The sequence below is a fragment of the Podarcis melisellensis genome (genome assembly GCF_964234715.1).
Source record: "Podarcis melisellensis genome assembly, chromosome: 1".
NCBI classification, from domain to species: Eukaryota; Metazoa; Chordata; class Lepidosauria; order Squamata; family Lacertidae; genus Podarcis; species Podarcis melisellensis.
Genome location: NC_138528.1, coordinates 46,142,651 through 46,165,832, shown reverse-complemented (window position 1 = coordinate 46,165,832; position 23,182 = coordinate 46,142,651). Strand labels below are relative to the sequence as shown.

General features: G+C 43.9%; 1 protein-coding gene across 3 annotated transcripts in view; it reads right to left on the bottom strand.

Moving 5' to 3' along the window:
* Nucleotides 1-23,182, bottom strand: part of LOC309357996 (deubiquitinase DESI2-like) — a 47,405-nt gene that overhangs the window by 15,747 nt on the left and 8,476 nt on the right. The window contains exon 1 of one of the 3 annotated variants that reach the window (XM_081890761.1): nucleotides 14,470-14,568. The exons of the other annotated variants lie outside the window; for them this stretch is intronic. Coding sequence (XP_081746887.1) covers nucleotides 14,470-14,553 — 84 coding nt within the window. The 5' untranslated portion in view covers nucleotides 14,554-14,568. Of the gene's footprint in view, nucleotides 1-14,469; nucleotides 14,569-23,182 lie in introns of those variants that run through there. 3 annotated transcript variants of the gene reach the window in all.

Sequence of the window (23,182 nt, the reverse complement as noted above, 5' to 3'; positions counted from 1 at the left end):
TATGCTTACTGTGTCAGCCTTATTCTTCCTTTGTGGTTTTATCTCACTTCCAGATTACAGATCTACAAATTCTGTGAGATAATAATCAAACATCAATTTCTCACAAAGGACTAGAGCTTGTCTGAGGGTAAGCTTGCTCACAAGACAAGTGGGAATTTACCCCAGCATAACAATACAGACTTTGAATCAGTGTCTCCACATATTTCATGGACATGTAGCAGTATAATGCCTAACTATACCATTTATTTGCTTGTTGGCTGATTCTTTCCCATCAGTTTGGCTCCACTGAGCCCTCTGGGAACCTAATTAAATAATATAGAAGCACATCATGGACCATGATGATGAAAGAATTTGTCCTCTGCCCCTCTGCATCACCAGGAGTCCTCATGGCAGCTAACAATGATACAAACTTAACACAATAAAACACAAGCACAGGGAAGCATCAGTGCATAACTCCAATCCCTTTTTTTAAAATTGAAAATTTATTTGTGTGCATGTGGACGTATATTTGTGTGCATGTGGACGTACCACAGTCTCTAAGCGGTGAGAAACCTCACAGCATTATCACTACAACAGATATTATTCCAACCCTTTTAGGTTTCTAGGTTACCCACCTTCCAAATTCATAGCTTTGGTTCCAACACAGAGAGCTATTCAGGTGTAAGTGTATTCCATGCTAGCCCCGATCTACTGTTCTCCTGGCCTTAAGATGATGGGGCCTCCGGCCAGACGAAGGAAGGAAAGCTGGCCTCATCCTTCTGGTAGCATTGCTGGCTTAGCTGTTGCTATGGCAACAGACCTGCTCTTGACCAACTCCTTAGACATGATGAAGGGGGCCATTAACAAAGAAACTGGTTCCATCACTTCAGCAGTTCCCTCTACTACAGAACCCCATCATACAGCTATAAAACCACATGCTAGGAGAGAATCCAAAGATGACATCCAAACCAACCATCCCCCCAATCCAATAGCACTGTTCTTCCCCTTGAAGAGGTCTGCCCCAGACCTACAAAGAAACAACAGAATCACAACTTTCCTTGTAAAGTAATAGCAGCGCCTGGCACAAAAAGCATGTGTGATCAAAAGTACATATTCATAGCATGGTTATATCATTAACTATGCCAGCTGGCTGAAGAAAGCTGGAATCCAATAATATCTGGGTGGTCCACACGTTCTCCACCTTTGCAGCATGAGAACCATAAAGGCATTTAAAGGATTTTCATTTTTATTTTGGCCTAAAAATGATTCTATCACAGCATCTTCTAATGTCTGGCACAAACCAGCACTCATTTAATATTTATTTTATTATTAAATTTGTATTTAATCATTTGCAGATCTCAGACAATGACAAATTGGAAATAAATGTGCCTCAGCTACTCTGAGCGTGCAGGTCTCTGCCACCTTCCTAATGTATTTTATTTTATTTCGATTGTTGAAAACAATCATTTTGCATTTTGCTTGACCTACCTTTTCATTTTTAAAAAGTGAGCTCTCAAAAGTGAGATGCATACACACACAGACACACACAAACAAACTTAACCACAAAATAATGCTCTCAACATTAAGCGAGAGGGAATGTTGTTGCTTGTTTGTAGGATGAACCAAGGACATTTGGGGGGGGGATCAGGACCCCCAGCCTGAGCAGTGATGAGCAGCGACAGCACAGGTCCCAGGGTCACAGCTTAAGGAAGGGCAGTGCCCTTAGGGGGAAGCAAATGAGGCTTGTTGTGTCTCCCTCAAAAGCATGAGATTCCCTTTGAAGTTCAGCAAGGAAGCTAAAAGCAAAGCAGATGAATCAAAGCATCCACTTTGTCCTCCCTTCACCTTCATCTCCAGAGAGCTGCAGGAGGAGTTCAGGGGTGTGCATGACTAAACTGTGCAAACAACTCATGGCTCTTAGGAACAACCCCCGGTATATCTGTAAGGGCAGCTGCTCTGTCACTGTATATACAACCACACAGTTGCTTAGTGAGCTGGAAAAAGCATGGACTCCTTTTTAGAAACCCACAGACACATGGCTGCTTCGACAGCCCAAAGAAGTGTAAGAGCAAAGTGGCATCACAGTTAAATATTATTTTTTTTTAATAGATATTTATTGGAATTTTTAGAAAAGAAATACAATAATAATAAACAGTGTTGCTTTGTTTTTACAAAATTTCATAACATCCTTGGACTTCCTCACGTCTCCCGCTCCCACTTGCATCATTAATAAATTTTTGTCAAGCAAATTATCATCTTATTTCCAAATTTGTAACCACTTATTAAATTACAATAAAAAAGATTCTCCTACAAATTTTGTTTCTCTTAATCTCTCTTGTTACCAAATTCTGATCTATTTTAGTGATGGCCAATTATTTATAACCAAGCATCCTTCTTAACATTCCACTAAATCACAATATTTTTGTAAATAAATCTTGAATTTCTTCCAATCTTCTTCAATCCTTTCTTCTCCCAGGTCTCGGATTCTGCCAGTCATCTCCGCCAATTGCATATAGTCCATCAGTTGCATCTGCCATTCTTCCAGTGTGGGTAGATCTTGAGTTTTCCAGTTCTTAGCGAGTAATATCCTTGCTGCTGTTGTTGCATACATGAAAAATGTTCTATCTTTCTTTAACACCTTCTGGTCGACAATGCCCAGAAGAAAGGCCTCTGGTTTCTTGGTGAAGGTATACTTAAATACCTTTTTCAACTCATTATATATCATTTCCCAGAAGGCCTTCACAAAGTGGCAGCACAGTTAAATAGAGGGACCTCAGTGCTTTGCTGCTCTCTTCGTAACACTTTCTCAGGTCAGGTGACTGTCAGAAGGCGGTAATGGCAGAGCCTGGAATCCTGCACAGAATTTGGACTCCTCCTGTGGGCCTCTCAACTTCCATGTTTCAATTGGTGTATGTGGCTAGCCCTCATGGTTTCAAAGCGGAGGCAACAAGTTCCACCCAACATTGGGTGGCGGGCTCATCACATGTGTGTGATGTTACAAGCGGTAGGTGCATGTGATGTCACAAGTGAGACACACATGTGACGTCACGTGCATTGGAAACCCAACAAGGCCCACCGCCAGGAGGCCAGCAAGGCCCCCAAGATTGGAGAGGGGCTCAGCCCCATCCCCACATACTTGGGGGGGGGGCTGCCCATACATTTGGCCCCTATGTTTCAAAGACAAACCTGGAAACCTGCCCAACTTGATTTTCTGATTCTTTCTCCTGAAGGCTCAGCATTTCATAATGCAAAGCAGCCTTAGAAGTTGTGATCAAGAGCTTGCAACAGCAGGGTGGGATATGGGTGAAGAATGAAGAAACAGGGGCTGCTTAACCCTTCTCCCTCCAATTACTTCCCATACTCGAAATTATTCTCCAAGCTGCTTTCTCACCTGTGGGATGAAAAAATCATGTACTGTACCTAGGGAGTGTGATTTAACATAAGAGAGTTTAGGCTGTTGCACAAGTGGTTGTACAAACAATAGTGCAAGTGGTGGCATGCAAAGCTTAACTGTCATCAGCACAATGATGGCAGTTACACCAGAGGTTTCACGCCATCTTTTGCAAGTGCAGTGCACCTATTGGATTCAGCTGTTACTAAGAAGAGGGCTTACTAAGAAGAGGCCTGCTCCTTGGGAGAAAGGCGATGGTAAACCTAGATAGCATCTTAAAAAGCAGAGACATCACCTTGCCAACAAAGGTCCGTATAGTTAAAGCCATGGGTTTCCCAGTAGTGATGTATGGAAGTGAGAGATGGACCATAAAGAAGGGTGATCGTCAAAGAATTGATGCTTTTGAATTATGGTGCTGGAGGAGACTCTTGAGAGTCCCATGGACTGCAAGAAGATCAAACCTATCCATTCTTAAGGAAATCAGCCCTGAGTGCTCACTGGAAGGACAGATCCTGAAGCTGAGGCTCCAATACTTTGGCCACCTCATGAGAAGAGAAGACTCCCTGGAAAAGACCCTGATGTTGGGAAAGATGGAGGGCACAAGGAGAAGGGGACGACAGAGGATGAGATGGTTGGACAGTGTTCTCGAAGCTACCAACATGAGTCTGACCAAACTGCGGGAGGCAGTGGAAGACAGTAGTGCCTAGCGTGCTCCATGGTCCATGCGGTCACGAAGAGTCAGACACGACTAAACGACTAAACAACAACAACAAGAAGAAGAGGGCTCCCCTTTGCAGAATGCCACTTTTATGGGTGAGCTGCCACAATTGCGTATCGCCTAGTATATCCCGCCCCCCGCAGGTAGAAAAGTTCTGCTGAGAGTGGTGTTTAAGAGGAAAGATTGCCAGGGGTGAAAGAGTTAAGCAACCCCTCCCCCTGTCACTATTTTCACTCTCAAGCACACTCCCCAAGGTTGCTTTTCATTTGAAAAGAAAATATATAGGGGGGGGTTGAGAGAGAATCACACAGCTGAGGATCATGTGTAGTTTCAGCCTCGGCCCTGGCTGCAATTTAGCAATGCTGAACAGCTTGGAAATGAGCAACACCGAACATGTGGGAAACATTCCATCAGATCTTTCAAAACCACAGATGTATCACACACGGAACATTTGAAAGCAAGGGTACAGCTGGAGCCCAATAAAATGGTTTGGGGACATTGTGTTTCTGGTTTTTGATTCAGCTGAGCCAACGAAGGAAGTAAATGCTGCAAATAGGATATGGGTTTAGATTTGGATTCCAAATACATCTATGAGTTCCCGTTTCAGTATGTTGGCTCCACACTAGCGGCTAAGGCTCAGAGTCCAGGGGCATCGCTATTATTTTGTTAAGGGCCAGTACACTTAACATTTTCCATCTGCGTTATACTTCAACAGGCTAGGAGCCAAGGCTAACTTGAGTGCTACTGGCAGCTGGCACTCGGTTTGCTTTCCAAAGAAGCATTGTTGGACTGAATTAGTCAGCCTCTGAACAGTCACATCATGCCTGGATGTACTCTCTGTGCTGATCATGAGAGCCGTGTTCATGGCAGTGCATTCTTCTTGGGGTCTTGTACAGAGGGAGAAATCCCGAGTCTCCATAGGGAGGTGCATAAGCCATCTCTGCAAGGGGGCACATGATTCTTCCTAGGGCAGACATGCATGATTTGCCCTACCCTACAAGATGTCTAGGAAAAAGTTCCCACGGAGCTAGAACAGCTAGAGGGAGCATTGTGCAGCGCTCCCTCTAGCTATTCTGGCTTTTGGATAGCCCCCGCGAAGCCTCCGTAGGGCAGCGGGATGAAGGCTCCCCGCTGCCCTGAGGAGGCTTCGTGCGGCTCTTGTGGGAAGTGGGGGGAAAGGACAGAGCATGCAGAAAAGCCCCCAAGAACTGCGCTCCCTGTAAAGAGTGCACGGTTCTTGCAGGAGATGGGGGAAGGGACAGAGGGCAGCCTCTTCCAGGCAGGGGGAGCCTTCATCCCGCTGCCCAGGAGAGGCTTCAGCGACTATCCCAGAAGCCAGAACAGCAAGAGGCTATCCCAGAAGCCAGATCCCTCTTGCTGTTCTGGCTTCTGGGATTCAGATTTTTTTTTCTTCCATGTTTCCTCTCCCCCAACCTAGGTGCGTCTTATCATCTGGTGTGTCCTATAGAGCGAAAAATACGGTAGATAGATGATAAATAGATGATGATAGATAGATAGATGATAGATGATAGATAATATATGATAGATAGATGATAATGATAGATAGATGATAGATAGATATTCACATGTTTATCCTGTATTTTATTGATGTAAAAGGTAAAGGTACCCCTGCCCGTACAGGCCAGTCATGTCTGACTCTAGGGTTGTGCACCCATCTCACTTAAGAGGCCGGGGGCCAGCGCCGTCCGGAGACACTTCCGGGTCATGTGGCCAGCGTGACGAAGCTGCTCTGGCGAGCCAGCACCAGAGCAGCGCACAGAAACGCCGTTTACCTTCCCGCTATAAAGCGGTACCTATTTATCTACTTGCACTTTGATGTGCTTTCAAACTGCTAGGTGGGCAGGAGCTGGGACCGAAAGATGGGAGCTCACCCCGCCGCGGGGATTTGAACCGCCAACCATGCGATCGGCAAGTCCTAGGCACTGAGGTTTTACCCACAGCGCCACCCGCGTCCCTAATATTTTATTTTATTGATGTATTATCTTGTAATTCATAAACTGTCCTGGAAGCACTGCTGAAGAATTTCATTGCTTTCCATCTATAATCTGAAAGGGCTGACCTGAAATTCCTACCTAAAATTATTGATTGGCTACCTGGTGATACTATGTGATGACAAAGCATTACCACGATGCCAGTTAGAGTGAAAGTAGTGCTTTCTGCCCTCACTCTCAGAAGTGTTGAAAGGAAAAAATAGTGGAAGGAAGCTGCAGAGATTTTGGGAAGCACTATCATTCCCATAACCTTGAAACAGGTGTTGGCAGTGGGAAATGGTAGCCTGGTTGTGTATGGAGGGATATTTGCTCCCTTCCCACCTGAGCCCCCAAATTGGGGGCATATTTTTGTGAAAGAGCTTTCAGCTCAGCCCAGGTTTGGCATGGTACAGTTCAGGATCATGTTTATTCTTTGATTATTTGCTGCTTATGCAGAATACTTGTCACGTCTTTTCATTTTGTGTTGAGAAAAGTGTTGAAGGAAGGTTTTGACCCAATCCTGTATTATGGACAAAAATGTTGGTTGAAAACATTTGTACACCAACTTTCATTAAAAATTGATTCCAGTGTTTATGCATGAGAACATGTTTGAAGAAGGCAGATGTAGCTGCAAACACATAGCTACATAATTCATGCGAAACATGGGAAAATCCATTCATGATATCAAGGTTGAAAAGGAGCCAAAATCATTATTAGAGCCAGAGCCATATTGATTGAAGGAGTCGGCTTCAGGCATGGAAACAGGAGGTCGGGGTGGGAAGGAGGTGAAGTACAGTCTCGACATTAACTTCTTGGGTTGTATTGATCCTGATGTGAAAAATGAGATCATGGCAAAGGGGAAAGGAGCTACAATACAGTATTTTCAAAAAGACAACAACAGTGAAATTGTCTAGCAGTTGTCTCTCGCCACCCCTCACCCAACACTAATACTTACTTGAGCCAAAGGCAAATTGTAAACAAGTGAAACCTGCTACAAAATCCTGCAGCGTGGAGTTCTCAAGTTTAAAGTTACAGCCAGCCATGTCCTCTTTTGGAATATTCCATTCCATTGTGCTCCCTGTTTTTTCCCATGCCTCCCCCCAATAGGTCCTCAATATTATATGGCCACTGAGCATCCTCATTCCCCACTAGGCTGTTTTGGGGGTCACCCCCACCTGTTCCGATTCCATCAGTCACCCCCCCCAAGTTGATGGAATTTGCATTTTAAAAATTGCATTTTAAAAATCCTGCACATCTGATTCAAACAATCTTGGTGTAATTTGGCCCTCACCTACAGTATAAGGCAAACGGTTAGAGAGATTTCGCTATTGTTGCCTCTCTCCCACCACTTCTGTGACTGATAACATTCACCAGCACTACTTCACTTTAGAAATGTGATAGACAACATTTCACAGTTGCAAATCAATCTAATGGCACATGTTGGGCTTGGTATTGTTTTTTTTTAAAAAAAATCGAGTGGGAGTCAAGTCACTATTGCAACAGGAAAAAAAGTGAGACCAAACCAAATTATTAAAGATTATCTATTTTTTCATTGTTGGGAGATTCTGCAGTTATCCAGGGAATGCAAAACAGGCTGAAAATGAACATGAAACCATATTCTGTGGCCCAGGTTTTTTTTTATCTCCCCAACTACTCCAAGTAAACCTTGTGCCATATTCTCTGGTGGCAGCAATAATGGGAAGCTATTGACAAAAAGCAGCTGTTTCTTTCTCGCAATGAGAACTATTTGCTGAAGGAGGCAATTGGCACTTAAAAATTGCCATGTTACCGTGGGGAAATTTCATGGCTAAGTGCTGCACATGGAGGGATTATCACAGCAGTAAGATGGCCGGCGAAAGGAGAGATCAGCCAGAAAACACTTTGTTGAATAGAGCATATTGTGGCACAAATCATAGTTTGCAGAGGGAGACGATGCAAGAACATAAATGCTGCCCAAAAAGTATTGTAACACCTTGCACCATTGGTTTTCTGAATTGCTGTGATGATGTGGTAGATTACGGGTTGGCATTAAGCCTGTTAGTGGATGCATATCCTAAGTCCTCTATGTTTGAGTAACATGTGAAGAGGGAAAATTTGCTGGAAAATGCCTCTGGGCTGCCCATTTAGCCAAGTTATAATAATACAAATACTAATAATATTTATATTCCATCCATCTGACTGGGTGGCTCAGCCACTCTGGGCAGCTTTCAACAAATTAAAACAGGTAGGCAACCTAAGGCCCAGGGGGCTGGATGCGGCCCAATTGCCTTCTCAATCCAGCTTGCAGACAGTCCAGGAATCGGCGTGTTTTTACATGAGTAGAATGTGTCTTTTTATTTAAAATGCATCTCTGGGTTATTTGTGGGGCATAGGCATTCATTCATTCCCCCCCCCAAAAAATATTCGGCCCCCCACAAGGTCTGAGGGACAGTGGACCGGCCCCCTGCTGAAAAAGTTTGCTGACCCCTGAATTAAAACATCAAACACAGTAAAACACAGCTCCTCCTGCCCCCATCATTGTCACTGTCATGTTGAGCGCAATTATTTGTAGCAGAGAACCATATCTCTCCTTGTGAGGAGGCTCCCCAAATGATTTAGAATCCTGGTTTACCAGGGTTCATCTTTTCAGCCAGTGTTCATCTTTTCAGCCAGCCCATGGTAACTGAGCCCACTTATTGAACTTCCCACATCACAGACCCAGGGGACAATCTCAACATGTGGCAAATACTCAAAACTAGTTTGCCAGGTGGGGAGAGCTCCTGAGGTCACTAAGGCCACACAGAGAAAATTTCACGATAGAGCTAATTCCATGCAGCACTTCCTACCAAGGCTTCCATTTCTGTGCTAGAATAGGCGCATAAGAAGGTGCTATTTGGGGGGGGCAGGGGTGTCAAAGCTCTGTGGAAGAGCACATCCTTTGCACACAAAAGGACCCAGGTTCAGTCTTTTCAGGCAAAGACACCTTGCTGAAAAACTTGGAGAACCATGGCCATTCAACCTCAACAATCCTGGCTACATGGATCAATGGTCTGACTTCAATTCCCTTGGACATTTTTATTTAAATAAATTTTTAACATTTATATTTAAATACTTTATCACAGAGTATGTTTTTAAATACATATGTAGATACTAATGTACCTCCAGACTGGATGACTGCAATGCGCTCTACGAAGGGCTGCCCTCCAGGCTGCCCTAGAAGCTGAAGGTAGTGCAAAATTCGGCAGCTCAACTGCTCTCTGCAGGGGAATCTTACCATCATGTTAGGCCAGTTGAAGGATTTGCACTGGCTGCCAATAGAACCAGGATACCTAAAATCTCATCTCTTCCCCTGCATGCCCAACCAATCCCAGCATTCTGCAGGAGAGGGCATCTTGCAGATACAGTGGTACCTCGGGTTACAGATGCTTCAGGTTATAAACGCTTCAGGTTACAGACTCCACTAACCCAGAAATAGTTAAGAAATTTGCTTCAGGATGAGAACAGAAATCATGCTCTGCAGCACGGCAGCAGCAGGAGGCCCCATTAGCTAAAGTGGTGCTTCAGGTTAAGAACAGTTTCAGGTTAAGAACGGACCTCCAGAACAAATTAAGTTCTTAACCCAAGGTAGTACTGTACCATCCTACCAGGAGGTCTGCTCCACACAATGTCAAAATTAAACACAGAGTATAGCAGCACCTACCCTTTGGAACTCCCTGCCACTGCATATTAGACACATGCCTTTTCAGTGCCTGCTAAAGTAGCCTTTCAAGAAGCCTTCTAAAACCTTTACCCCAGTTGGTATCCGTCTTTGAATTGAATTGAATTGAACTGAGTGTGTGTGTGTGTGTTGTACTTGCTTTAAACTGTCTTTATATTTAAAATTTTTCAAAAATTGTTTTTATATATGCAATTCATTTTAAGTTTTTTTTTTTGAGATGCAACTGTTTTATATCAGTTAATCTAAAACTGCTTTAGGATGCCTCATGGAAAGTGATTCAGAAGAATGTTTTATCTCAATGTGCACACTTGTAAATTTATTTTATTATGAAATATGCATTAGTAGTGCATTTTGGTATTTTTGAGCTGAGAAGTGTATCACAAAATTCAGAGAACTGCAAAAACTGGGAGCTGCAGATCAAGATGGTTTGCATCCGAATTAACAGATACTGAATTCCTCAAGCATCACTATTAGACTTGGCACAGATGATGCACAAAGAGTCCATTGATGGACTTTTTTACAATGGGGAGGGGGCACCAATTGGCACCCTGAGACCCTGCTCACTTGGATTTGCATCCAGGTTGCATGGGCCATTAAAGGCCATGTTGTATAGCTAGGGAGAACCAACACTTAGCAGTCACTGTAGGTCTCTGGTCCTAATCCAGTAAGTGCTACGCATTAGGAAACCTGTTTCCATGCACAGCCATGCTTTGCTGGATCAGATGAGAAAATAGGGTAGGGGTGGAATTAGGGGGAAAGCCTTCTCTTTGATCGTCTCCCTTCTTCTTCTTCTTTTTCTTCTGGAGTGTCATATAATAGAGCGAAAGGCAGGAAAAAATTATGCAAAACACATTCTTCCCGGCCCCTCACCAGCCCAGGTCTACACTCATACGGTATAAATATATAACTCTCTTCAAAGTCTCCCACTGTGACATGCAATTACTTTGCAGCACATTCTCCTACACGTACTGCTTAAGTATACATTTCCAGGATCTTTAAAGCCATTACCAGCGAGGGGAGAATGTAAAAAATGGAAATGTAAAAAAATAAAAATACAATTGCATACACTCAATACTTTTTTGTTCCCCTCTGTCTCCACCCATTTTTGCCTGCAGGAATTTATAAAGGAATTGATTTAACCTCTCAATTATTCCTAGTGAAGTCTCACTCACAGTCTTGTCTCGTTTAAGTAGAAAGCAAAGTGTAGAATCATATCTGCTCTGTTCCCAGTGGCGTGGTTTGCAATTTAAAGGAACGGTCTTTATCAGGTAACGTGGAGTGTAACCCTAAGCAAATTTCTTTGTACTTACTGATCAAATGTGTCCAGCAAGAATTAACTAATAAATGCAATACTTAGAGAAGACATCAAGCATGACCCCATAATGATGACCTATGTAAATCCCTAAGGGGACATAAGTATGGATCTCACATGCTTGCTCATCACTTGATGACTGCAGCATCAAGGAATCAAGACTGTGTTAACTAATAATCATGTGTAAAAAAATATATCACCTCATCTCTGAGACAATGCTTTGTAATAGATTCATTTCACACATTAAGAACATAAGAAGAGCTCTGCTAGATCTGGCCAATGGCCCATAATAGTCAAGCATCGTGGTCTCACAGTGGCCAACCAGAAGCCTATGGGAAGCCCACAATAAGCAGTGGCAAACTCTGGTCTTTAAAATTTCATTGGCACCATGTGCAATGCCAAAATTGGTCAGGCATAGCCAGTGGTCAAGCACTGTGGCAGCTGAAGTCTGGGTCACAGTCTGAAGTCCCCTTCATTGTTTTAAAGCCATCTAAAGGCCATCACTGCATCTTGTGGCAGCAAAGACCATAACTTAATGATGCATTAGGTATGTAAAATAGGGGCAGTGCTCTTTTCCTCTTTCCAGAGGCACCCAAGGGTTGAAAGAATGCTGTTGCATAATGTGCTGAAGGACAGAAATATTTTCTGCATGTAAAAATAGCTCCACAATTTACCGTATTTTTCACCCCATAGGGCGCACCGGCCCATAAGGTGCACCTAGTTTTTTTTGGGAGAAATAAAGAATAAAAAATTTATTCCCCCCCCCCCAAAGGCGCGAGGCTGGGGCGGGGGAAGCCCGAGTTTCCCCCAACCCCAGCCCCCAGAACAGGCTGCTCTCCGCAAGCCGTGGGAGCCCTCCTGCGGCTTGCGCAGAGCTACCCGAAGCCCCGGCGCGACTGCTCAGCGCACCGGGACTTCGGGATAAGAGGCAGTGCTGTGCAAGCCGGGGGAGCCCTCCCGCGGCTTGCACAGTGCTGCCTCTTATCCCGAAGCCCCGGCGTGCTGAGCAGTCGCTTCAGGTAGCTTCGGGATAAGAAGCAGCGCTTTGCAAGCCGGGGCAGCCCTCCCACGACTTGCACAGAGCTACCCGAAGCTGCTCAGCGCACTGGGGCTTCGGGATAAGAGGCAGCGCTGCGCGTGCCGGGGAAACCTGGGGGGAACTCCCGTGGGCTCCCACAGCTTGCGGATAGCTTCCTGAAGCCTGGAGAGGGAGAGGGGTTGGTCCACACCGACTCCTCTCGCTCTCCAGGCTTCAGCGAAAGCCAGCATTCACCCCATAGGACACACACACATTTCCCCTTCATTTTTGGAGGGGAAAAAGTCCGTCCTATAGGGCAAAAAATACGGTACATTAATTTTCCTAAGGGAGCAAATCCACTGACCACTCACATGTGCACACTTCTCTCCTCGTCAGAGAATGAGTGAACCATGCTAATTTTGCAAGGCACACCATTTATTGATACATTTTTATCATTTCATTTATATATTAATCTTAATTTCTTTCTTTCTTTTTGAGTAACAGACTGGTTTACAGGCAATAACATAGAATACACAACCACAACAACTAATAAGAACAATATTATTAAATCTTAAAAAATAATTTGAAAAAACTCCAGATTTAATCTATTTGCTTCTGGATCAGCAGTGGATACCTTTTTGGTTGAGGTCTGGTCTGGCATTTCCCTGATTGTTTTCCTTCCTTTTTTTGCACCCTTGAGGCTACAGCATCTTGATTTTCACAACAAAGTTAAAAAGTGAGAAAAAAATGGAAGTATGAGACTTGGGGTGGCACTTCTCACTGTCTAGGAAGAGTATTTCCACACTTCCACTGAAGTGTGCACAGACGTCAGTGGCATCAGCAGGGCAGGACTTGGGGATAGACGTTTAAGGCCCCTCTCAGCAGACTGGGGGTGAGGGCAAATACAGCAGACCTGTCTTGCCACCATTTGGACCATAGAAAAGCTGGCTTACATGGAGTCAAACCACTCATCCATCTAGCTCAAGGCTGTCTACACTGCATGGCAGCGTTTCAGACAGGCATCTTTCCTGCTTCTACCTGGGCATGCGTGAGATTGAACCTGAGACCTTCTGCATGCAAAGCAGTTGCCCTACCACTCTGGCCCTTCCCCATGGAAGAAGAAGAAGAAGAAGAAGAAGAAGAAGAAGAAGAAGAAGAAGAAGAAGAAGAAGAAGAAGAAGAAGAAGAAGAATAGTAGTAGTAGTAGTAGTAGTTTGGATTTGATATCTCGCTTTATCACTACCTGAAGGAGTCTCAAAGCAGCTAACATTCTCCTTTCCCTTCCTCCCCCACAACAAACACTCTGTGAGGTGAGTGAGGCTGAGAGACTTCAGAGACGTGTGACTAGCCAAAGGTCACCCAGCAGCTGCATGTGGAGGAGCGGAGACGCGAACCCAGTTCACCAGATTACGAGTCCACTGCTCTTAACCACTACACCACACTGGCTCTCAAGCAATGACCCTATCAAGAGCACCCATCTCACCATTAGACCACTCTCTCTAAAAGGATCTAGCTGCACCCATGGAGAGAGAAGTGAAGAGCTCTATTTAATATTATTGTTTACTGGGCCCCATCAGGTGGCCCTCATTTCAGCCAGGGCTCCCTCCAGCCCCTGCTCCTTATGGAGCAGTGCTGTTAGAAGTTTTCTTGGGTCACAAAGGTATGTCCTGTTTTCAAAGCATAGAGTCCTTTGTACAGGTCAGTGGCCTTCGGTGTGAGACCTTACTGTTGCAGGCAATATGGGGTTGAAGGGAAAGAGCAGTGGGGAGGAAAAGGAGGGAGGGAACGCCGTAAACTTTCATCCTTTTACATAGTGTGTGAGCAGAGCTTTTGTGTCAAGGTCAGGTAAATAGGTATCTTATGGGCCACTGTGGATCCTCTCTGGCCAGCCTTCATCCCTCACCTCCCCTGCCAGATTTCCAAGCCCCCCACCCCACTGAGCTTTGTAGAGAAAGGATCTGTCTGTTAAAATCCCCTTCCGAAGGCAATTAGGAGCTGCCACTCAGCCTGTCCCCTCCGAAGCCCTCCAGCCACCCTCTGGGGCGAGGAAGGGGACAGCGGGAGAGGCAGCTGTGCCCCTGGCCTCCAGGCTTTATGCTTGATTCCCCTTTGTTCCAGCTCCCTCGAAAAGAGGTTCCCTTTTATTCGCAGGGGACCGGCTTTGCTAGGAACTGGCCCACGCACCTGTTCTCAGCCTTTGTCTCCGTCAAGTATTTAGCCACCGCGGAGAGCGATTCCCCGAGGCGCAGAGCTGCTGCCGCCGCCGCCTTTGTGACAAGGGAAATGTGATTGCAGAGAACTCTCTGCGTCTAACCTGCAGTTTTCTAAATGGGGTGTTTTTTTGAGGGTGGGGGCAAACTCACTTTTTCTGTTCTATAGCCCAGCAGCTCCCAACAGAAAGCGAAGGGCGAGGCACAATGTCTGCGGGTCTTCGGCAAGAGTTTCATGCAGGACAGAGCTTTCAAGAGATGTCATTAAACATGGCCTTTCTCTGTGGTTGGGCCTTTCCCTGCCTGAAAGTGGCAGGCAGATTTCTGGCTTGTCAGGTTGATTTTGGTTTGCCCACTCCACCACAACCTCAACAGCTCCCAGCCAGAGCTAGGTGCTAAAGTCAACAAGTCAAAACGAAAGCACATTCTGAATTTGTTTCCCTAAGACAACTGAACACTCCAAAGTCTTTCCCACACCATACATTTAAAGCACATGGCTACCCTCAAAGAATCCTGTGAACTGTAGCTTACCCCTCACCAATCTACAATTTCTCGGCAAATGTCAGTTCCCAGGATCCTTTTGGGGGGAGCTGCATGCTTTGCACATGCTTTAAATGTGCTTTGAAATGGTTGTGTGGTGTGGATGCTACTAAGCATTCTTGATTTCAACTGCCTAATTTAGGTGTTTTGTTTTTGCAGGTAGTGAAATGGTATGCGATGCCTAAATGCTGTGTAAATAAATCATCTCCCCTTAGTTTGCGGCTGGGCAGCCTGTTGCTGAGAGAAACTTCATTGTTCTTTTTATTGTCCTCTTCACTCTTTTCTCCTCCTTCCTCCCTCTGTTCCACCTGCTTCTGCCTGTCTCATGCCTCCATTCCAGCCACCTGCAATCTGCCTTTTGCTGAGGCCAATTTGTTGTTTTGTGCAGACTGGGCTGCTCATAGAGCAGCCAAGTTTTTGGTTCTGCCTGCCAGGCCTACCTTACAAGGCTGTCGTAAAGTCTACAAAGATAATGTATGTCGAGTGTGTGAACCAACCAACGTGATATATAAATGCCCTGTGAAGAAATAATTTATAGTTTGTATAATGAAACTTTGACTGCACTGATTGGCATCTGCCTACCTGCCTTCCAAGATTCTGTAATTAGATGGATTCATTCATAGGACTGTCATTCAAAGAGCTCCTTGCTGGTGAGCAAAGATAATATCAGTTTGTTGTTAATTTAAAATTTACCCATTCCACGGGTTCAAATAGGCTTACACCTTCAAAATATTATGCACCTAGGTACACACATGCTGGATATCACATCCCACTTCTGATACTCTCTGGAAACACACTGACATATTGTGTTGTGTATGGAAGATGGGATAAACTTGGAAAGGAACTGAGCCATCAAGAGTACATTGGTTTTTAGCTACTGAAAAACACCAAAGATATTATAACCTTGACAGGAGGTAGCAGGATGGAAGGAAGGACTGTGTGGGTGGTCAAAATAATAATCCTCCTCCTCCAAGTGAATTGAAAAAGCAAATCCAGGAGAGGATTTGGATTTTTCTCTACCGGACAAGGAACAAATGCAAGCAAATGCCTTTCTGCACACTATGTCTAATTGGGCAATAGTGCAAAACCTTGCAATGGACTGTATGGTGGTTGGAATTAATATACAACCTTCTTGTATATTATTATTATTATTAATAGAATAACCTCCTTGATAAGTCAGACATGTGGTCTGTCTATCTTAGCAGGAGCACAGCAAAAAAGGAAATGGCTACAGTCGTGGGTGAATTAACAGATTGCTCCATTCCTTGCTATTTACTGCTCCAGCCCTCACCCATCTTTTCCTCCACAAGTCTCATTTCTGAAGCAAGATTTATAAATGAAGCACCTGCATGTTTATGTTTAAGCACCTGGAAAGTAGCTTACAACCAACAGCAGTGGTTTCCTACTGGGAAATCCAAACTACTACAGAAGACTTCTTTGGATATTTTTAAGCAGAGGCTGGATGGACACCTGTTACTGGTGCTTTAGCTGAGATTTCTGCATCACAGGGGTTGGATTAGATGACACTCAGGGTTCCTTTAACTCTACTATTCTACGAGTCTATGAGCTACCTGCAAAGGACAGAATATGGGCTTTATTTACTTGCAGACTTAGAAGAAACAATACCAAAGGCCATTTGTCTTCCACAGACTAACAAGCCTTCTACTTTCACCAGAGACACAGGGGGTTCAAAAGATGAAGGAACGTGCAGGGGCCATGACACCTCTGCATTCTGCACATCATCTAGCACAGTGCTACCCTGTCTAATTGGCTCTATAGGTAGCCAGGTGCAAAGAAAAAAAAATGCAGGGCTGCTCTGTTTTGAATAGTTGTGCAGAGGAGGGCATTTCAGCTAGTGTAGATTGCTGAAATGCCTTCTTCTGTACAACTATGGAAGGTGGGGGTGGGGCGTCATCCCCTTCTGCACCTACTCATCTGCGGTATAAAGAAGCAGATTTTGCAATGATGCAGGCTACCTTGACTTCTATAGGATTTCAGCAGCCTAAATTTGTACAATATTGTAGCCCTTCTGGAAAGTCCCTTTTAATTGATTAAGTAAGCTCCCTATTGCTCCCAGTTCCATTTCTCCACATTGCCTGTAGAGCATAAACCTCTAGGCAGGACTCTTTGTATTTCCCACCCAGTTATTCCCCCACCCACCCCATTTTTTTCAAAAATAAAACACAGTTTTTTACACACACACCCAAACCCCACAATCAATCCTTACCTTTACGGGGTTCCCTGAACCTTAGGACTCCCCCCCCCCCCCCGCTTCCAAAGTTATTCCTCTTTTAACTGCCTCTAATTAATTGACCAGTTATAAGTACTTTGTTGCCATTGTTGCTTTATTGTTAGGGCCTATTATCAATAACAATATTGATAGCCTACCTTTTCTGCCAAAGGGAATTCAAGGTGCTTACACCTGTTTTTGTATATTTCAGCTGTAAGTGATACATCGACCTTTTATTAGTGGGTGTATAAAGCATTCCCTCTTTTAAGGTGCTTGTCTTTGGAGAAGCAAAGTGTTTAGAACATAAGAAGTGCCCTGCTAAATTGGACCAAACACCCATCTCGTCCAGCATCTTGTTCTCACAGTGGCCAACCACTGCTTTGATGAGGATGATGATGATGATAGCCAGATGCCTACAGAAAGCTGGCAATGAGCATGGAAAGATGACCTGAGCATGAGAGCACTCTCTCCATTTGTGATTTTCAGCAACAGGTACACAAAAGCAAACTGCCTCCGATGGTGGAGGTGGAACATTGCCCTTATGGCTAGTAGCCACAAATAGTTTCATCCTCTATGAATTTGTCTAATCCTCTTTTAAAGCCCTCCAGGTTGGTGGCTATCACTACATTTGCAGGAGAAGCATCCACAGAAATTGTTCTGATATTTGTGGGAGGCCCAGAATTGCTGCACTTTTTCAAAAGTCCCCAAGAAGAAGAAATATAGTAATTTGTGGGTGCTGATCCTATTTGTGAGATCTTATTTTATCTCAGTTTCTGCACATCACATAGTGATTTTGCTCAGATAACAGCAGAAAAATAGTCTAGGAAATGAGTGTAATCACTGTCTAGAGCTAGACGCCATCCACTTGCTTTCTTTTTTGAACATTTCTTTACATTTGGAAAATCTGAAATAAGTATAGTACGCATTCAGGAAAGCATTTTGTTAAATTGCTAATATTGCTGTTGTGATTCTCCATGCCCCAGTTATTTGTAATTTTGTATGTAATTTTAGTTATTGGTCATTAGTCCACTGAGGGCTTTTTTGGCTGACTAGCTTAGAATAAAAAGAACAGATAGTAAATCAGTGTACATTTTGAATTTCATTCCAAAGCTGGTAAAAGTCTCTCCTAGTTTTTGAGGTCACTTGGATTTTTAACGACAGAGGTGGCTCCCAAAGCACCCCTATACTATGAACCTGCTCCTTCAGGCAATTGCCAACTATATGGACTCAGAAACCACCCACTCAGAGAGCCTCTGTCTTGCCAAGATTCAGAGACACTTTCTTGGCCCTCATCCAGCCACCACTGAGTCCAGGCACCAGTCCAGGGCTTGCACAGCCTCTCCTGATTTGGATGTCACAGAGAAATAGATGTAGGTGCCATCAGCACACTGATGACGCCTCACCTCAAATCTCCTAATGATGTTAAACAGCACTGGAAGCAAGATGGTACGCTGTGCTCCTCACAGCACAACTCTCAGGAAGCCAAAAGAAAACCATCCAATACTCTTCTCTGCAACTGACCCTGGAGATAGGATGGGAACTAAAGTGATTTTTTTTTTTTTAGTGCTTCCAATACCAATCTCACCAGGAGGAGATCATGGTCAATGGTATCAAAAGTCACCGAGAGATCAAGAAAGACTAACAGGGTTGCACACACCCTCTCCTTCTCCTGATAAAGGTCATCTGTCAGGGCGACCAAGGCTGATTTAGTCACATAGCCAGGCCTGAACCCGAATGGGGATGGGTCAAGATAATTACAGTAGTTCCATCCAATAAAACTTGCAGTTGTGCATTTCAGCCCCATTCAAATCATTACATCCAAACATACAACCGGGATACAAACATATATCTACCTCTCTACAGGGCTAACCTAAAACATTTTGTTGCCAAGGCGAAGATGAGATGTTCAGTTGAATCTGACTTTAACACTGGCTCGGATGGTATCTTTCTCCATACCAGAGGGCAACAGACTAATTCTGGCGGGTGAAGAGCAAGGTGCATGATCCACACTGGTCTGACCTCTAGCAGGGGGGAACAGCTGGGCTGCCCCTCACATCGATTGCCTGAGGTAATCTCCCCACTCTTCCTAACAGTAGGGCCAGTCCTGCATATGTGTAAGCAACAGAGGTTAGCTTTTATATATAAGTGTTTTACCCTATATAACGATGCAGTGGTACCTCAGGTTACATACGCTTCAGGTTACAAACGCTTCAGGTTACAAACTCCGCTAACCCAGAAATAGTATCTCAGGTTAAGAACTTTGCTTCAGAATAAGAACAGAAATCATGCTCTGGCAGTGCGGCGATAAGCAGGAGGCCCCATTAGCTAAAGTGATACCTCAGGTTATGAACAGTTTCAGGTTAAGAATGGACCTCCAGAACGAATTAAGTTCTCAACCCAAGGTACCACTGTATATACCCATAAACATAGGCAGAAAATGCTTCTTTACTTACAAAAGAAAAAGCAAATCAAGGAGCAGTGCGCAGCTTCTTGAAGGATGACCATGTACATTGCTACATGTCTACGCATTTGTCTGGTCACCACCCAAGCGGGCAAAGCAATTCATGCTTGCGTAGACTGAGATAGCAAGCCTGGGGGTCCTATACTCTAAAGTGGCCCACAGTACACTACACTGCAAATGGCCGTAATATCTAATTCTCTTTTAGCAGAAGTGATATTCCTGCAACGCATGACGCTGTGATTGGTTGCCAGGCGATGTTGCTAAGCATAATCTCTCCATCAGTGACAGAAGAGGCTCTGGATGGTATTATGCAGCCACCCACGCAATGTAGCTCATTAAATCCAGCAAGGATTGCATTTATATCTCGCTATCTCCCCATGTTTGAAACACACTAACGACACGCCAGCGTCATCTTCAGTGAGAATCTTCCAGTTCCTTTCCGTATTTATTAATCAGTTTTTTTTATTTTGGGGGAGGGAGGGGGATAGTGCCATAGTTTGTTCTCAGTAGTGATTTATCTAGTAATTAGAGATGGGCAGTGACTGAGACTTCCAAAATGCTTGTGGTTTAGCATTACCCCCATTTGTCTTAAAGTGGATTAGGGTGCCCTTTGGCTGCTTTGCCCTTAGCAGCCGAAACAAGTTTGGCTTAATGTTATTCCCCAAGCAATGACCAGAGGGAAACCTGCCAGCTCTAGGCTAATGGGTGCCCATAACAATCACATGCCATGACTGATGGGCTGATGGCACTGCAGTCAAGAGCACGGGCTGTGCAAAGCCAAAAGCTGAACATACCCCCGAGGGAAATGTTATTTGGAGGAAGATATTGTAGATTTGTTTTCAGTCTCATGGGGCTGTCAGTTCCCAGAAAAGGTAGGATTGATCCATTTGAGGGCAACACAAATATCAGTTAAAGCTTTAGCCATTCCACCTCCCTAGTGTTGCAGCTCAATGCCCATCACCAAGGACTCTTTGTCATGTGATGACTTCAAGATAGGAACATAGGAAGATGCCTACACAGAGTCAGGACACTGGTCCATCTAGCTCAATATGGTCTCAGTTGACCGGTCATGGATCTCCAGAGTTTGTGGCAGGGGTCTTTCCAGCCCCACCTGGAGATGCCAGGGACTGAATCTCACATGGCTTGAATTGGGTCTTTTGAGGAAGGGCATGACTGGGCCAGCATATAATCCATTGGAATGAATAGTGCTTTTCAGAATCAGATTTAAAACTTAATGTTCCTGGTTCTGGCAGCATAACAACCACACTGTCATATTAGGAACCAAAATTACAACCCTAAATTAGTTAAACAGTCATAGGTCCCACATTCACTTTGTGGAGGACTAACTTTACACCTGGATAGCTCAGTTGGTTAAAGCATGGTGCTGATAATGCCAAGGTTGCAGGTTCAATCCCTGTATGGGAGAGTTGTGTATCCCTGCATTGCAGGGGGTGGGACTAGATGATCCTGAGGATCCCTTCAAACTCTATGATTCTATGACTCTTTATTTGACACCCCTGAGTCTCTCATACAATTAGAATTCTCTCTTGCCTTCCTCCCTCCTCCAGCATAGACTTACCCAAAATGTCCTGGAGATTACAGACTAAATTCCCCGCACAGTGGTAAACCTTCCACTTTGGACCATAAGATGGGGCTCACATGACTTAATGTCTGTGTGTGTGTGTGTGTGTGTGTGTGTGCGTGCGTGTGCGCTTAGAAACATAGCAAGGTGGACTAGACTCTGTCTCCTTGACAGTTATGTTTCCTGTGTGCAGGGCTTTTCTCTCCTTTCAGTCATGTGAACACTATCCTGCCATTCAAAGTGGTACACTCCAGAACTCAGGTTTACCCCCAACTGAGCATCATCAGTGCAATTCAATGGCCATTGTTGTTTGCTCATGCTAATTATATTGTAGGTGGTTCAGTGAGTCCTGATCAATGAGCAAATCACTCATGTGTTGTGCCAGGAAAAGAAATTAAAGTAGGTCATAAAATCACTGTGTGTTACTTTTCCATTGATCCTTCATATTGAAGGATACCAGAAAGCTAAGCCAGCTAGAGTGAAGCTGCTAATGTTTTTAAAAGTGTACAATCACTCAAACACCTCTTAATTGTTTTAACGTAAGAAAGAATAAGAGGCAAGCCCCTCAAAAGACACCCACCTCTCAAAAATACAAAACTAATATGAATTTTGGAGTTTCAGTACAATTCTGACAGAAAATATAATGAGCCACAGATTTTTCCTTTGTTTTTCCAAAATTAAAAATTAAAGGTGTCATACACCCACACCAGAGATAGTTGCCTGTAATTTGGCAGGCTACGTCAATCCACTCTAGAATGGCTCCTGTGTCTGCAAATTTTATCTACTTTTGCCAAAAGTGAACAATTTAAAGCTTCTCATAAAAGTGAATGGGGAACACAGAGCACAGAGTGACTCAGAAACATATCAGATTTTTTTAAAAACCACAACTACAGATACAATATGACTTCTACAATATACCAGTATGAAACATATTCACTATAAACAGTTGCTTATAGGAATGACTGCCTGATGCCATATAAACTTGCCTTATTTGAATATCATCTTTGGAGGCCCTGACCTAGGTTCCCCTGCCATTGGAAGTTGAAAGGGTAGAGTCTGGGGATAAGAATTTTCTGTAGTGATGCCCCTACTGTGGAACACTCTCCCCAAGGATATTCACTTGGCAGTCCTGATGAGCTATAGGTGCCAGGTTAAAACTATTCAATATGCCCATAAATTATCATTGATGGTTTTTACTGCCACTTCTGTATTTTATTGCTATGCGGTTTTATGATGATGTTACCATTGCTTTCTGCTGGTTTATTGATCCGCTGTAGTATTGGATTTGATTGTGTTTTTATGATGTTTTTTGTCTATTTTAATTGGAAGTCACCTCAAGAGATTTGTTTTGTTTTAATTGAAAGGTAGCATATTAAATAAAACACCATCCCAAGCTGGTTATACCACTTACTCTAAGGATATATGGTTTGTCCGAACTTTGTTTGAAGTCCAAAGAAACACACAATTCCTGGCTAGCAGAGATTGACATTGTCATGAAGAGGTGCAGCTCTTCAGAATAATTCCTGCTATTAGATCTGGGTTTATTGAAAGCTAAGGACATTTTTAAAATCTAGACTGAGATTATTTGAGTCACAAGAAGGCATGGCAAACAGTCAAGTCTTCAAAATCTGAAATATTTTAAAATACAAATATGTAGTTGACCAATCAGATAATAATAATATATTGTCTTTTCTTCCAAAGGAGCCCAGGGCAGCAAATGCACAAATATTAAAACATCTTAAAACACATAAAAACCATTCAAGTACAGATGCAGACCAGGAAAGATCTCTACTTAAAAGGCTCGTTGGAAAAGGACAGTTTTTTATAACCTCTATAACTACAAATCCCATTATCCCTGATTGGACACAACACTCAGGAGTGTCCTTTCCAATGAAGAAGGAAAAAATCTTCTCCACTGCTAAGTCCTCTTCAGTACTGGTTATCTCCTGCCCCTTATTCAAGATAATTTGCTTTGCTTGGAGAGCATCTAGGATGAATGGCTGGTGGGGGAACACATTTCGAGGCGAACCCAAATTCAAAGGGGGCTGGGCTG